This window comes from Urocampus carinirostris, chromosome 17, assembly GCF_059441175.1.
Source record: "Urocampus carinirostris isolate Australia breed hairy pipefish chromosome 17, RoL_Ucar_1.0, whole genome shotgun sequence".
Taxonomy (NCBI): Eukaryota; Metazoa; Chordata; class Actinopteri; order Syngnathiformes; family Syngnathidae; genus Urocampus; species Urocampus carinirostris.
In genome coordinates this window covers 17,263,501-17,279,633 of record NC_142365.1, presented here as the reverse complement: position 1 = coordinate 17,279,633, position 16,133 = coordinate 17,263,501, and the positions used below count along the sequence as shown (strand labels likewise).

General features: G+C 39.4%; 1 protein-coding gene across 5 annotated transcripts in view; it reads right to left on the bottom strand.

Annotated features, from left to right (window-relative positions):
* LOC148349381 (neurexin-2-like) overlaps nt 1-16,133 on the bottom strand; it is a 202,700-nt gene that overhangs the window by 61,322 nt on the left and 125,245 nt on the right. For all 5 annotated transcript variants that reach the window (XM_088321652.1, XM_088321656.1, XM_088321655.1 and 2 more), the window contains 2 exons: nt 15,902-16,075; nt 10,430-10,549 (listed from right to left, as the gene is read on the bottom strand). In XM_088321652.1, coding sequence (XP_088177778.1) covers nt 10,430-10,549; nt 15,902-16,075 — 294 coding nt within the window. The remainder of the gene's footprint in view (nt 1-10,429; nt 10,550-15,901; nt 16,076-16,133) is intronic.

Sequence of the window (16,133 nt, the reverse complement as noted above, 5' to 3'; positions counted from 1 at the left end):
CCAATTTCATTTCAAAAGAAACGGCTCGCCTCTTTTTTACTCTTTACACCAACCATATTGAATGGATGCACGAGATATCAAACATTAAAAATATCAAAGTTGGCGCGCTGGATATAATATAGACATAGTATAGACAGTAAATAATGTTTACACACGAATTAGGAACAGGAAGTGGATTTTTTCTTCTTCAGGGTGGATGCTGGGTGACCTCTCACAGCGCCACACGCCGGTAGCGGCAGAAAGAAGCACTACAGTAATGTCCTCTACTCGGAAAAAGTTCACACAATATAAAATCTAAATAACAGCGATGTCCAGATATTTTTCGACAACCCGAGAAAAATGTTCGCATCTACTGTTTATCGTAAGTCAAATGGTCATAAGTAGGGGAGCGTCTGTATACCCAATTTTGTGCAAGCTACATTTACATGTTTTATAGCAGAAATGTATCTAATGAATATCATTCCAAATAAGATAAGCTAAAATCAGAAGGCCACATTTGGACAAAGAGGAAACGGATATCACCCTTTTGTTTAGCAAAGTGGGATGTGAAGTCAACGCTAGTTTCCATCCTTCTGACTGCTGCCGCAATGATCCCGCTAGCACGGGTGCGTAAAATGAAATCACAGGTTTTACAGAACCCAATAACCTTAAGCACTGAATGTTTTCCATGTATCCATTTTCACCTTTTTATATAATTTCTAAATGATTGTGAGCAAAAACAGAATCAAAATCAATCCACGAGAGGCTATATCACTTTAATCTTTTCGACAAAAATAAGTCAGAAATTGCCATGAAGCCAACACGCCAGTGAATTGGATAATTAGGTTAGAGTCTTTTGCTGCTTCCTCTGTGACACCGGCCTTCGAGCCACATTAACCAAAATCTGATCCTCGCTACACTGAAACAACACCAAAGATTCTTTCTTTTTTTTTTTAACATAAATTCCCATCCACCCGCACCTATTCCTTGCAGCCTGAAAAAGTGCAACACATTATCACATCAGCTTTTAATGTGAGAAGCAAGGACAAATGTAAGTGAAAGAGACGTATAGTGCCTCAGGTACTTCTTCTCTTTTCACATCTATGGAAACGCCACATCTTTTACTCCTGAGCTCCAAAAACTGAGAAGCGGATGGAAACCCTGTGGAGAATATTCTTATTGTTTTATTGGAAGAAATGGTGTACCATCTTTCAACCTTGAAAAGGGAGTGCTGCAAGGAAAAAAAGCTAACCAGGTCAAGCAATGAGAATTCCGATGATGTTTTTAAATGGAAAAGAACATGCAAAAATAAGAGGAAGTGTCAGGCAAAATCTAAACTATTTCGGTGATGCACCAAATCGTTACCTCTGACAACAAGTATAAAGGGAGAGTTTGTAATAATTGACGAGTCCCTTGACCGCTTCTGTTTCCTGTCTTGTGTAGGGCATAAGCCCAGCACAAAAATGACCACCACATTAATCTTTTTTCTTTCTTTTCCACAAACAAAAACTGAACAGTTAAAGTCGCCCAGTTCAAATAACTTGGATGGATGGAATGACTGCGTCCCCTTTTGGACAGTTCCCGGACATACCAATTCGCCATGTACCATAATTAAATCTGACACCATGAAGTTTTTAATGTAGTTAAAACGCAAAAGGCTATGTATTGAAAAAAATCCTGTTCTCACCGTAAGCAGTTATGTCGATCGGAGGGACATTCCCAAGTACAGAACATTACGCACATTTCTTACTTCTTTGGCTTTCTAACAAGTTTATCAATTTCAAACAACATCACCCGATACTGAGGGTATCAGATATCTGAGACCACGCCACGATCTGGTCGAGCGTCACTGGTCCATTTAAAAAGAATTAGCTGAGCGATAGCCGTTCTCTTTTCTCCTTCCTGCCTGGCTTGTTCGTCTCGCACGACGGTCGCTTGGTGTGGCCGTGTGGGCCTGCACTGTGGTCTTGAGTTCACCACGTGGGTCCGGGTTGCGACCATCCGGAGCACGAGACCAAATATCTCCAAAATGACAAGTAAGGTGACGGCTTCAGATTTAACTCCATATTTTCTGGTTCTTGGGAATTTTTTACTGTACAAGGGAATCTCCTCAAATCCACTTGGATTATAGCGGAAACTTTCTTTTTGTGCAAGTAACTTCCAGACTTTCAGCGGTTGAAAACCCCCATCATCACCGGCACTCCCCCCGCCTTTTTTATTTCCCATCATTGATTCTCTTTGTTAATAAATTGTGTGTTATAGTTCAATTGTCCTGGTTCATAAAATCAATTTTCTTGGGATTAGTAATTCATATCAGAACTCAAAGAACTCAACGTAATAACGTATTTTTTTTTAATCATTGTAGGAATTTCTTGCATCCGCAGAGAAAAAAAGGCCTATTGTGGAGCACAAGCAACAACTAGAGGCAAATCTGGATACTGATTGCAGTAAAGAATAATTCGTTCCAATCCTGACATTTTTAAAAATTAAAGCTGAAAAATCCCAACACTTGGTAGCAAGGAGAAGGCCTCTCGGCCACTTCTGTTCCCTTTCTAGGCGCCAAGGAGAATGCCCTTTGGTCGTTTCTGGTTCCCCTTTGGTCGACAAGGAGAAAGTCCCTTCGCCGCTTCTGGTTCCAGTCCCCAGGGCGAAAAGAAAGACCCTTGGCTGCTTCTGGTTTTTTGCTCGGCGTCAAGGGGCAAGGACCTTCAGCCGCCCCATAACGGTGGAGAAGGTCTGCTGGCATCTGCAGCCTCTGTAATTTTATTTTTTATTTTGACCGTCCGACATTTCATTGTTTGGTGCCCCCTTGTTTGTTTGTGACTTTGTTGCTGGTTTTGACATTACCACATTGTCTATTTTCATAGTTTGTACTCCGTTTTGACCTGTCTGTAAAATAATTAACACATTGTTATATCGTTGAGTGTCTAATTTTTATTACCGGTACAGTACATCACTTCAAATGTTATTTTCACACTAGAACGGAAAAATGTTAATTAAAGTCTGAGTGTGACTCACACATGATATTTCCTTCTTAATTATGCATAATGGTCCGGAGTGACTAATAGTCCGGAAAATGCAGTACATACCATGTTTATTTTGAGCACCCCTGCCTCAATGCCTGCTTTCCTTCACTTTGGTCCAGCACCAAAAGTCTCATAGCGAGTGCACGACACAAAAGCTAGTAAAACTAGTTGACTAGAGATAGACAGTTAGATTCATAACTAATTCAACAGATATGTAGCAACTGCTTTTAATCCAGTCTTCCAAAATGTAAAATTAGAAAGTCATCATGCAAGCGACTGACAGACAGAGAGATATAAATCTCACATATTCTATGTAAGGTATGACGGCATAGTTAGTGTTTTTCTCCCTCCCGCCCGTCTTCCTACGTGCCCTCGGGCAAACCATGAAGAGTGCCAGTGAGGATAAACGGGAAACCCGTTGCATTCTGGGCCAGTGCCAAACAAAAGTGAGCTTTTAATTAACTTTGGACTCCATTAGCGTAAGACACCCGCCGCCAGCAGGCGAAGCTTTCTTACTTGAGAGAAAAGTAAACAGTGACGACTCGAGTGTCGTTCATGATTAAAATTTCGGAACTATTCAATTATTGTTCAAGCGGTGAAGAATAGAGAGCTGAAGGCTCAGACCACCTCGAGCGAGAATTCCTGGTGGGCTCCGCGAAAGCCAGATGCGTCGCTGCGTCCTATTAAGCGTGCAGGAATCTAATCTCTGTCAAGTCTCAGATTTGACACGCACAATTTAGCCAGCAAGAACCAGTGAATTGAAAAAAAAAGGACAGAAAGAGAAAATCCAAATCCTCCTTTCCAGGACTCGTAAGTGCCGGAACATTATGTCTGCAGACGTCTGTCCAGCTTTTAAAAGGCTCAATTAATAGAGCAGTTCTTATGCTGCGCTAGAGTTGCGAGCAGTCAAATAATATAGTCGGGCTCGGCCACACACAATATGCTTCCCTCCAAAAGTAATTACCCTCCATCATTTTAAACGTCTCCCAAGAAGCAACGTGAATATGCCAAAGAACAAGTAACTCTTGAATATAAGCACTTTCCCTCTAAAACATAAACAGATTGTGCCCTTTGCACAATGGCTTATCTTTTCTTATAAAACTCCTTCCTGGTTTTTCCTCAATGCCTGTAGGACCTTCTCTTTTACTGCTGATAGAAGTCGGAGTTTAAAAATAGGATTTGTTGGAACGTTCTCTCCCACGGATAAACCAGGCCTTTGTACTTTTGACATCAGTGACACCAAAAGCAGATAAAAGAATCCGCCAACTGGAATGTAAAATGGCAAAGGAAGACAGTGTAGAGAACCATATAGCGTCTGTTGTAGCCTCCTCGGGAACAAAACAATCTTAAGGGGTTGGAGGTGTCGAGCTAGGAACTGGAAATTGAAATTCTACAGCGCCACCATAGAGTGTATCCTAAGACATTGCATCACAGCGTGGCACGCAGGATGGTCTGAAGCATGCTGGGAAGCCCTACAGAGGATAATAAACATGGCCCAAATGATCAATAGCTGCCCCCTGCCCAGGCTGGAGGACATTGCCAGCTCTCGCCACCTCATCAGAGCTTAACACATCCTGAAGGACTCCCCACACACCAGCAACCACTTCTTCTGTTACTGTTACCATCACGATGACAGTTCTAACGAACAGAGTGAGGGATAGCTTCTTCCCCAGAGCGATCAAAACACTGAACCATTGTATTGGAACACAGCTTTAAGTGCAATATCCTGGTTTTAAGCGCAGTATCCTGGCTGTGTACAGTTTTTTATTATCAATACTTTATATTAGAGGTGAATACTTTCTATTTTTCTATTTATTATATTTTATATTTCATACTTTGCCGACTGGAGTGAAACCCTTTTTCTGTTGTAGCAAAACAATGATGATAAAAGTGATTCTGATTATGAAGGTGGAGCTTTACGTTCGAGGCACAAAATACTGTCAAATGTGAAATCATGTATGTATAGCTGAGAGGTATCACACTATCAAGAAAACCCGAGTGAAAATCAAGATGACATTGATCGGCACTTGCAAAAACCTGTATTTAAGATCGTCGCAATTTATGATTCGCTAACCTTTTCCTTGAAAATCAGCTGCGTTATTGACATGATTGTGAAAAAATATCTCTTTGTGCAACATAATTGCCAGGTTAGCGGAGACGCTAACAGAGAACTGATTTCCAGGAATAATAACAAACACTGTATTTGTGTTGTTGCTAAAGCATCGTTACTGCTCTTGCTCATCGGCGCTACGCCGCCAATTATTCCCTGGCTCGATAAAAAAACAAAGCGCTGGTCTTTGGGAAATGCGATGATTTATTGCCAACCTTTGGTGAGTTAGCCGTGCCAATTACCAGCAGCAAGATGGAGAGCCTTTGCAGCTGGATAGAAGAAAGTCCTACTACAGGACTCCACAAGAAGAAGCTCCGTATTCGCTACCTCTAGGCAAACTAGGTGTTTTTATAGCTGAAACGCTTGCACGCGATTGAAATTGAACAGATAGCATGCGGTCGCCACTCCAATATTCATGGAAATGCGTTCCTGCTGGGCCGAGCGTAAAGACACTTTGGCCTTGGGCGGCCATTTCAGATTCAAGCTTGCATGGTGCGTGCACTTAAATGACAGATCCTGAGATGTGGGGCGGACTGGCAATGCTGCATCCTTTGAAGCTCAGAGGAGGCAGTGCAGAGCAACAAAAATTGGACACAAATCAAGGTGAGCTTTTTTAGTACCGTAAATTCTGGACTGCAAGCCGTTACTTTTTTCTTACATTTTATGCACTGCGGTTTTAAATACGGTGTGTCCTGTTTTTCCTTTTTCCCTGAGACGGATGGTCGTAAGGGTCTCTGTGGCAATTCTATACGAGCGCTGGGCCTTTTCCGTGGATTTCCCCTGCTGCGGTGCCCGCCGGGGCCTTGACTGGTCGTACAGTGCACCTCCAGCGGTTGGCCTGGCCATTGCCGGGCAGCTGGCTTAAAACTGGTGCAGCCCAGAGCACTCAGACTGTATTGATAAAAACATACTATTGCGATTTCTGCCAAGTGCTCTGAACGTTAAGGTGAAGAAGTTCAATGAAACATGGGTAAACGGCGCGAGTAACTTTGACAAATTCCTTGTCATCTACTTGAATTGGATAAACAGGATTCCCACTTTCCCTAAGGCGTAAGATTGTGGTCTTGGCAGAATCAGCAAGGAAATGTTTAGGAAAAGTCACACAATGTGCCAAAATTTAGACAAACCTTTGTTAACTCTGTCCGCAGCTGTCAATCTCAATCAACTAAGGCAGCAGTCAATATTATTTAAGTTGGCATTAACAACAGGCCAAAAACTGTTATGTCATATTAGGAAAAATATATTTTATCATTAGTCACCTGCTGACACACTGAAATAGTCAATCAGCAAACACTACTTATTACAAAAATTCTGAGCATGTATGTATAAGGATTTTTGTAGCTCTCCTGCGTACTGTATATGTTAATGCCACTTTAATTAATATCGAGTGCTGCACTAGTTGATTAAGATTGACAGCTGTGGACAGAGTCCGTAAAGGAGAGTTGTATCCGTGGTATTATATACTTTTAAATGTAAGAAGTGGAAGTGAATGAGTTACATTGTATGGATGTGAAAGCCTACAGCTTTAAATCTGGTGCAGCTTATATAAAGACAAAAAGTGAGATTCAATCTTGAAGTTGCACATGCAGCGTTAAATCAGGTATGTCTGTCGTCAAGAATTTGCAGTACACAAAGAATATAACTGCCTCCTGCATACATATCCAGTTGGCATCAGAACTACTTCGAGGGGGCAGCTGCAAAATCCCAGCGCCACACAAACTATCATTACCAGGTATCAGGTCATTCAAAGCAATAGAGTCAAAGCCAATGTACAAGGTCTGCATTTATATAGCGCTTTTCAATCAATAAAGACCTCCCAAAGCGCTTTACAATGTGCTTCACACTTACCCATTCACACACACTCACATACTGATAGCCAGGGTTGGGTAGGGTTACTCTAACTTGATTACTTTCAATTACTTTTGGATTACTCCAATACCAAATATGCTAATAAAAGACAAAAGAAACTGAATATTAATAAAATTATGACTCACAACACGTGGTAAGCTTTCTCTCCTGGCTTTGATCTCTTCAATCTCCGGCAAAACTAACATAAAATGCGACAGAAACAAAATGAAAATAAATCCAAACAGCTTGCCAAAGTCATTTTTGCCGTTCCATGTGTTCCGTTAATCCCCAAGCCTGCACACAATTTAGTAATTGTATTCATATTTAGTTTCCTTTGTCTATTATTAGCAGATTTGGTATTGGAGTAATCCAAAAGTAATTGAAAGTAATCAAGTTAAAGTAACCCTACCCAACCCTGCTGATAGCAGCGTCAGCCATGCAAGGCAACTACCTGCATATCAGGGGCATTAGGGAACATTTCGACATATAACATGGACGGGCCAGGAATCCAACCTGCGACCTCTTGATCCCAAGACGAGCGCTTTAGCTCCTGAGCTACTGCTAAGACATTGATTGTCAGCTGTGCAAGCTTAACGGACGTCCAAGGATGATGGTAAGTAAGCAGGCACAAACATATTCAACTTCCTCTTGGGAAAGTGAAAAAACTCACATGCCACAAATTAGTTTTGGGAGTTGCTTGTGCAAAGTAACCAATTAATTAGCAGACCGCTAAAAGAACCACATACTACAAAGTCATAACAACGACTCGCATTATCGGTGAGCATTGAAGCATTATGAACAGTACTTCAACTGGTGTCAGCCTTAATCAAGTGGTAAGGAGCATCTGTCGATTCACTTGACTGAAACTCCTTGAATACAATCCCATCCCCCAATGCAGCCATCTTCTGCTTAAGTCAGCAAGAAAAAAAATGTAGAGCCACTTTTCAGGCACCGCAGGGAAATGCTTCATTATCACAGTGATTCAAAAAAAGAGATCAGGCCATTGATTTTCATTTAAGATCAATACTGCAGAGCAAGCCAAAAAACAAACTAACAGGACAGCACAAAACAAGTTGTTGAAAGGAAGAATTTGGAGAAAAGTCATCCAGTTAGTTTCTCTATTATGATATCCTGGTGACTTCTAAATGGCCGCTACACATCACCATTTCTGTCTTTTTTCTGGGTTAGCTTTTCATAGGGAAGCAGTGGTGGGCCGTCAAGGCATTCAAGGCCATCTCTGCTTGTCAAAAGATTTTATGAATCATGTGATGTTAATTATAATTTCTCCATGAATACTTATTAAATGATTCCAAATTGCCTCTCAGTTTGGTTTTATTAATTTTCCAGATGTGTGCTTTCATACTTATGCGTTTAATTTCAGCCATTACATGATGCCAGGTTCAGCAATTTACTTAGAGGCCTTCAGAATCATTTCTGCAGGCCCCGAAGCATTAAATAAGTAACGATAAAGGTTTTGGTTAAGCCAATCAGATATTGAGTTAGCTGAGCCGCCTTTTCGAAGGCATAAGGAAATATCAGTGGTTTCACAAATTATGATTAGCTAGGAGGCGGCAACCGAGGTATTACAACTGAAAGGTGTACAAAAAAATCCACCTTTTCACTGCTTCTATTGACCAGACTTTTTAAGCACTAAATCGAATACAAACAGAAATACGACTGAACAGGCTGGACTTCCTGAATTATCTTCGATGGCAATGGGAAAAGAACTTCCTCGTGGAACTGAGACTCACAAATAATCTGTACAACAGAGTAATTGAAATCTTCTTAAGGAAAGAAAGGGGAATGGATTTTGTGCACCATAATAGGATTTTTGGTGGGTAAATTGTGGCTATATTCCGTAATGTTATTGCAAATTTAAGAGGTTAATATTGATGCTTCCTTACATGTGTCGCATCTGGAGCTGTAGTAAATGTTTCATAGCCATTCAATGGATTTTAATGTAGGACTACTGAAGTCCTTAGTGTGAAATGCACGGCCCGCCACTGCTCGGAAGAGACGGATACAAGGGCAGTTCCTGGGTTTCATTTTTTTCCCTTCACACAGAGACAGCAATTTTGCTTCTCAAGACAACTTAAGCATCCATTTTCAAGCATTTTGATGACTACTTGAAACACTTTCCGCCTGTCTTTCAATCAACTGCTTTGTATATTCTGGCTTTGCTGTGGTTTTTATCTGTCGCAAAGTTCCATACTCAGTGAGAACATGGGAAATAATTCTGGACAAAAAAAGTCAGTAATGATTGGTCTACATTTCTGATGAATAGCACAACATTTGGAATTTAAAGAGGCCACTTTGCAAGCGCTCAGATAAGCCATTCAATTTTGCCTTATAGCTTTAAAATTAGAATAACTAACGGCCACACAAACACAGCAGTACACTAATCCCTTGCTGTATCTCATTTTACTTTTGCGGTCTCGCTACTTGGCGGATTTTTATTCTGCATTGTGTTCTGCAGTCCTTTCCTGCCTGTGAATGAGCTTCAATGGCGTTGCGATCTATGTTGTGCGCATACATAAAAAAGCTTGACCAACCTACATTATGTTTGCGCAAATCTTGTTCAATTTCATTCATTCATTCATTCATTATCTGCACTGCTTATTCTCAGTAGTGTCGCAGGGGTGCTGGAGCCCATCCCAGCTATCATCGAGCAGTGGGCAGGGGACACCTTGAACTGGTTGCCAGCCAGTCACAGGGCACACAGAGACGGACAACCATTCATTTGCTCATTCACACCAAGGGACAATTTGGACCTGACCTAATTTGGTATGTTGGAATGTGGGAGGAAACCAGAGTGCCCAGAGGAAACCCACGCAAGCACGGGGAGAATATGCAAACTCCACACAGGAGGTTCGATCTCATGACCTCAGAACTGTGCCGCACACGCGCTAACCACTGCTCCACCGTGCTGCCCTGTTCGATTTCAAGTTCCTCTAAAAGCCATCATGTCACCAAAAACAAAATGTCGTGGACTGACAAAAGCACCCAAAGGAACACAAAGATGATTTCTATCTCCAACAAAGTTGGACTTCTCAACCTGGTAAACTTGCTCTAGAGCCACATGTGGGTCTTTGGGGCTCCCTGGTAGCTCCCTAGTGCTTTTTCAAAAATGCTGATGATGGAAAAATACCTTCTTTCTGGATGATAAAGAAGATACAATTTTAATATTTTACAATAAAAATAGATATAGTATTAGCTTATTTTCCTGTAAGGCTAATATAAGGCTTTTGTTTTTGCTGCTCCAGATGTTGACAAAGTATCATGTAAAATTAAAACATATTGTCCTGAAATAACTCAGTATACAATACTATTTAAAAAAAAAACATAATTTCTCAGCACAGAAGTTTTTTGTAAAAAAATAACCCTTTTGGGCCCGAGCAAGTCAAAACTTTTAAATGTGCATTTCGGAATCCCGGCAGATGCAAAAAAAAAAAAAAATGGTACTCACGATCACTGCAGAAGGCCCCCCCGTAGGTGGTCATGGTGCAGTCACAGGAGAAGCCCTCCCATAGCTGCAGGCACACACCCTGGTGGTGGCACGAGTCCTCCGTGCATGTGCTGCTGGGCCCTACGCCGCCGTCGCGCATAACGCATGTTACGTTTACAAGGTTTTTGACATGCTAACCCTTTTACATTAGCGCTTTTGATCAGTGTTCCCTCTAAGCTGCGCGCGTGCGCAATTGCGCACTGCTCGCACATTCTCAGCGCACAAGAAAATCTAACCAGCGCACAAGAATGAGGGCTCAAAATTACTAATTAAGGAGCGACTCAAGTCAAAGTTACAGTGCATGAAGGTAAAAATACACGGGTTTCCCTGACGTTGTGTCCTAAATGCTGTATTTTGAAGTCGAGTCGAAGGAGAATGAAGTTGAGTAAAGTTAGTAGAGTTTGTCGGGTAACCGGCTTCTTCGGCTCGGCTCACTAAAAGGAACCGGCGCTTTCGGGTCCTAAACGGCTCTTCGTGTTGTTTTTGCTTCTTTAATCCCGACTTGACCAAATATGATGTAAAATTATGCACAAAATGACTTAAAGAAAGGGGGGGATAGAACAAAAAAGAAAAAAACACCAAAATGAAAAAGTTAGGAAAAGCTGAGAAAAAAGAAACAAAAGGAAGAGAAAAAAGAAGGAAACATTTTTTAAAAAGCCAGAAAAAAAAAGAAAAGAAAGAAATGTAGGAAAAAAGTAAATAGAGAACAAAAAGAAAAAAAGTAACAGCTCAAAAAAAATAAACACAATGAGATTGTTTTTAAAAGAATTTTAAAAAAAGTTAAAAAAAACACTGAAAAAAGAAGAAAAGGGTTTTTTTGCATTCAAATAATTTCCAATTATATCAAGTGAATCTTGTTGCCAACATTGTACTACCACTAAAAATGTGATTAATTACAGTTCTGTATCTTACAACCGACTAAATAAGCCCACAATAATGTTTATATTATGCAACAAAATACATCAGGAAATAAAAAGAAATTGATATCTTGTGAAAGAATTGTAAGAACAAACGACGTTTGTAGGCCGTACAACCTTTGCAATAGTACATGAGTAAATTCATTCAAAAAAGAAAAATAATTTTGCATTGCCGGAAACTCAGCAAAATGTAACTTGATGTCAAGTTTTGGACATGTTTGATAATGACTAAGTTGCCACGCTTGGGATTGCTGTTGCTCACTGTTGTTTCAAGCGCTGCTCACCGACTTTGTGTGAACGCTCAGACCCGTGGAAAATTACAGGGAACATTGCTTTTGATACAAGTTGTCATTACATTTTCTTAAGTTGTGACAGAGTTTGAGTCTTAATCCACACAAAAAAGCACATTCTTTACACAATGCTATAGTACAGTGAAAAATATTTGCTCCCTTCTTGATTTTCGTGTTTTTTGCATACTTTTCACTAACTATGGTCATCAAAGCAATTTTAATATCACCCAGAGCGAACCCGAGGAAATAAAAAATGCCGTTTTGAAATGCTAATTACATTTATTAAGGCACAAAAAAGATTAAAACCTATCTGGCCCCATGTGAAAAAGTAGTCAAGTCAAGTCTTATTTATTTGCAAATCCCTTAAGTGCTGTGCAGAGCACAACACCAAACAAAAAAATAAAAATTTTAAGCTCCAAAGATTGAATAGGTCAAGAAAAAAAACTATGAAATGTTGTTTTTATTCACATTTCAATGTAAGCTGTGTGAAAAAGCACAAAGATGTCCTTTAAAAGTACAACAGGAGAGTTAAACAAGCACATGTTACTCTTTTAATTTGCATAATATTCTGGAACCGTATTGTTTTTTTGAGCATGAAAATAGAGTGGGTGGTCAAATCAATAGCATTTTTAATGTTTAAAGGTTGACAGGTATGACAATGTTTTTGTGATATGTTCTACAGGTCCAGTGTTCATTTTACCTCTGAAAAGTGATTGTTCCCGGGGACTCGCATGCTCAGAAATCTATGGGTCCTAACAGAGATCTATGGGTCCCCAAAATTTAGTGTTATTGAGGTTGAAATTGTAAATCAGCGACAAATATATAATATAAATCTATATATTCATTCAGTTTTAATCATCACAGTTTATTGGAAATACAAATCAGTTATCACTACAAAATGTTTCAGTTCACAACAATATTGTACATTTTACAAAATAATATTGCTGAAATAATGATATTAATCTATATTTTCATTCAGTTTTAATCATCACAGTTAATTGGTAATACAAATCAGTTATCACTTCAAGATTTTTCAGTTCACAACAATATTGTACATTATACAAAATAATATTGCTGAAATAATTATATTAATCTATATTTTCATTCAGTTTTAATCATCACAGTTAATTGTTATTACAAATCAGTTATCACTTCAAGATTTTTCAGTTCACAACAATATTGTACATTATACAAAATAATATTGCTGAAATAATTATATTAATCTATATTTTCATTCAGTTTTAATCATCACAGTTAATTGTTATTACAAATCAGTTATCACTTCAAGATTTTTCAGTTCACAACAATATTGTACATTATACAAAATAATATTGCTGAAATAATTATATTAATCTATATTTTCATTCAGTTTTAATCATCACAGTTAATTGTTATTACAAATCAGTTATCACTTCAAGATTTTTCAGTTCACAACAATATTGTACATTATACAAAATAATATTGCTGAAATAATTATATTAATCTATATTTTCATTCAGTTTTAATCATCACAGTTAATTGGTAATACAAAGCAGTTATCACTTCAAGATTTTTCAGTTCACAACAATATTGTACATAATACAAAATAATATTGCTGAAATAATTATATTAATCTATATTTTCATTCAGTTTTAATCATCACAGTTAATTGGTAATACAAATCAGTTATCACTTCAGATTTTTCAGTTCATATATTCTTCGTGGTTTGCTGTCACGCCACAGTTGTAATGCCTTCTCAAGGTCCAATCCATTATCATCCTCCTCATAGCGTAACCAGGAATAAAATTAAGTCCATTTTGGCAGAAAAGTCCTTATCTTGCTTAAGAGTATTATTTTGTTTATTTTCTTTCGTCGAGTCGTTCGCTTCAACACACGTGTTTTCCTAGCCTCTCGGGTTTTCCTTGCGATCTTCCGAAGAATTTCTCCGCCATTTTTTCGTGCCGGAATTATTGCCGTTGTTATCACTTTCGGCATTATGTTTCGACTTATTACTGACACTGAAGAAATTACCAATTTTGTGTTGATTTTCACCTTAAATCGACGACAACCACCACAACATTGACGTCATCTCGAAGAAACAAGATCTCATTTGCCGAGATCGGCGTGCAGATGAAAACTCGAACCGCGAGACCAAAACAACATTGGCGGATCTGCCTGACGAAAAGTTTGGAGTGCGGTAAATCTTTGTAAAAAAAAAGTAATCGGGTAACAATGACAATTTTTTGTCAAAAAAGTTGCGTCCCAGGGACGCACGTTGATTTGAGACTATGCGTCCCCAGCAAAAATGTTGCGTCTAGGACGCAGGGACGCAGGCAAACGAGTACACTGCAGGTCTAGTATGAAAGTAATGATTTTGTCGTGGTTGCTATTGGGTAAAATGGAATGCAAAGTATCACATTTATTGGTAATTGCCCCCTAAACTTAATAGCGATTTACGCCACCTTTGTTAGGATTACAATAAATCAAACGATCACGGTTATTAGTAATGAGTCTTTCATATTGCATTGGAGGAATTTTGGCCCATTCTTTTTTGCAATTTTTTACTGGATGGTTTTTCAAGCATGAACTGCCCGTTTGAGGTCATTTCACAGCATTTTAATTGGACTAAAATCCGTATTTTGATGTGGCCACTCCAGAACCGCCATTTTGTTTGTTTTTAAGCCATTCAGAGGTGGAACTGGTGTATTTTAGATTGTTTTCCTGCTGATTGATCCAAGAGCACTTGACTTTAAGGGGACAAACTGATGGGCGGACGCTCTCTTCAGGGTTTTCTGGTAAACACTAGTATTTATTAATCCATCAACCACAGCAAATTTTCCTGGTCCTGAGGCAACAATTTTGGAAAGAAGAGTGGGTCGACATTCCTCCACAGCTTTGTAAAAGACTCAATACCAATTATCGTAAACGTTTGATTTCTGTTATCGCACAACTCGCTATTGGGTTCAGGAGGCAATTACTCTTTCACACAGGACTAGATCGGTTTTGATCGCCTTTTTTACGGAATCAACATTTCAAAACAGCATTTGGTATTCCCTCAAGTTGTCCCTGTGTGATATTAAAGTAGGTTTGATGATACATGCAAAAACACAGAAACTTGGAAGGGAGCAAGTATTTTTCATTACACTGTATTTTTCAAACCAGGGCTCGCAATTGGAACTAATTTAGCCACAAATGCGACTACATTTACAGTGATAACGTTTGAGAATAAAGTGATACGGTCACAAGCAATTCGGGGGCTAAGCCACCATCTAAGAATGTACTGTAATATAAAGCGCACCCCTGAAAAAATAGTCTTTTGTCATATTACTATATCATTCGGCGCATGAAATTGGGACTACAGTAAGAGCTACTGTTTGTATAATAGAAGGCTCTTTATCCGGTATATATCAATACACTGATTGATCAGTTAAAAAGTGTCGCTAACCGTAATCGCAAAACATGCAATGGCAATCGAACCTGAGTAGTGGCGGCGAGAGAACTGAGATTTCAGCACTTGACTACTAACTTATGAATATACATTACAGCTTATGCCATTATCACACTAATGGTTCACCGCCACCAACACTAATCTGCATAGTACATTTTGATAGGTTAGTCTTTCCACTTCTTCACCTGTGCAACAATAAACTCTAGGTTCAATATGTAAACGTACATAAAAGAGCATGCTAACATTTTGTTGAAAGACTTTTTGTTTACTCCATTTTCTAATATTCGTTGCTGAAGAAGTGGAGGGACTGTTCAACCTATCAGAATGTACTATGCAAATCAGTGTTCCTGGAAGCGTGACTAAAAATAGTGTGATAATTAGATAGGTTAGAATGCCCTGTCATATGTTATCCTTGGGATCTAGTGATAAAGCGTCGGTGTTCTCACCGTCACTTCTTGGGTTTGATTTTCATAGCATACAATGTTCTGCAAATGACATCAGCAATGTGTATTTATTAGATTGATCACAATCATTAGACAAATATGGTAATATATAGTAACATTTTGGAAAACTTGTAAGGTAACACAAGTTATAAGGCACACTTTCAACTTCCTGGCAAAACTGGGCCTTGTGTGCACCTTATAGTCTGTAAAATATGGTAGTTACAGCCGTGCTAGCAAAGTAAACGTTGGCGACTTTCATTGTTGGAGGAAATATTTTACATGAGGCAGATTAAGCTGAGAGAACAACATATTGAGTCGGTATTCAAGTTTTTTTTTCCAGGTGGTACCAGACTCACCTCCGCAGCCGTTCTCCAACTCGCCCACCTTCTGGAGGGCATCGGCCAGTGGGTCAGGCAGTCTCCCGTTCAAGTCCAGCGACGCCAAGCAACCTTTGTAACCTTGACGGGAGGCGATGAGGCGCGGTAGGCCGCCATACATGCTCTTGGCCACGCCCCCGATGAACAGTTCACCTGGAAGGTAGATGAAGATTGTCACCTATTGTGATCCACAGGGCTCTGTACTTGGCCT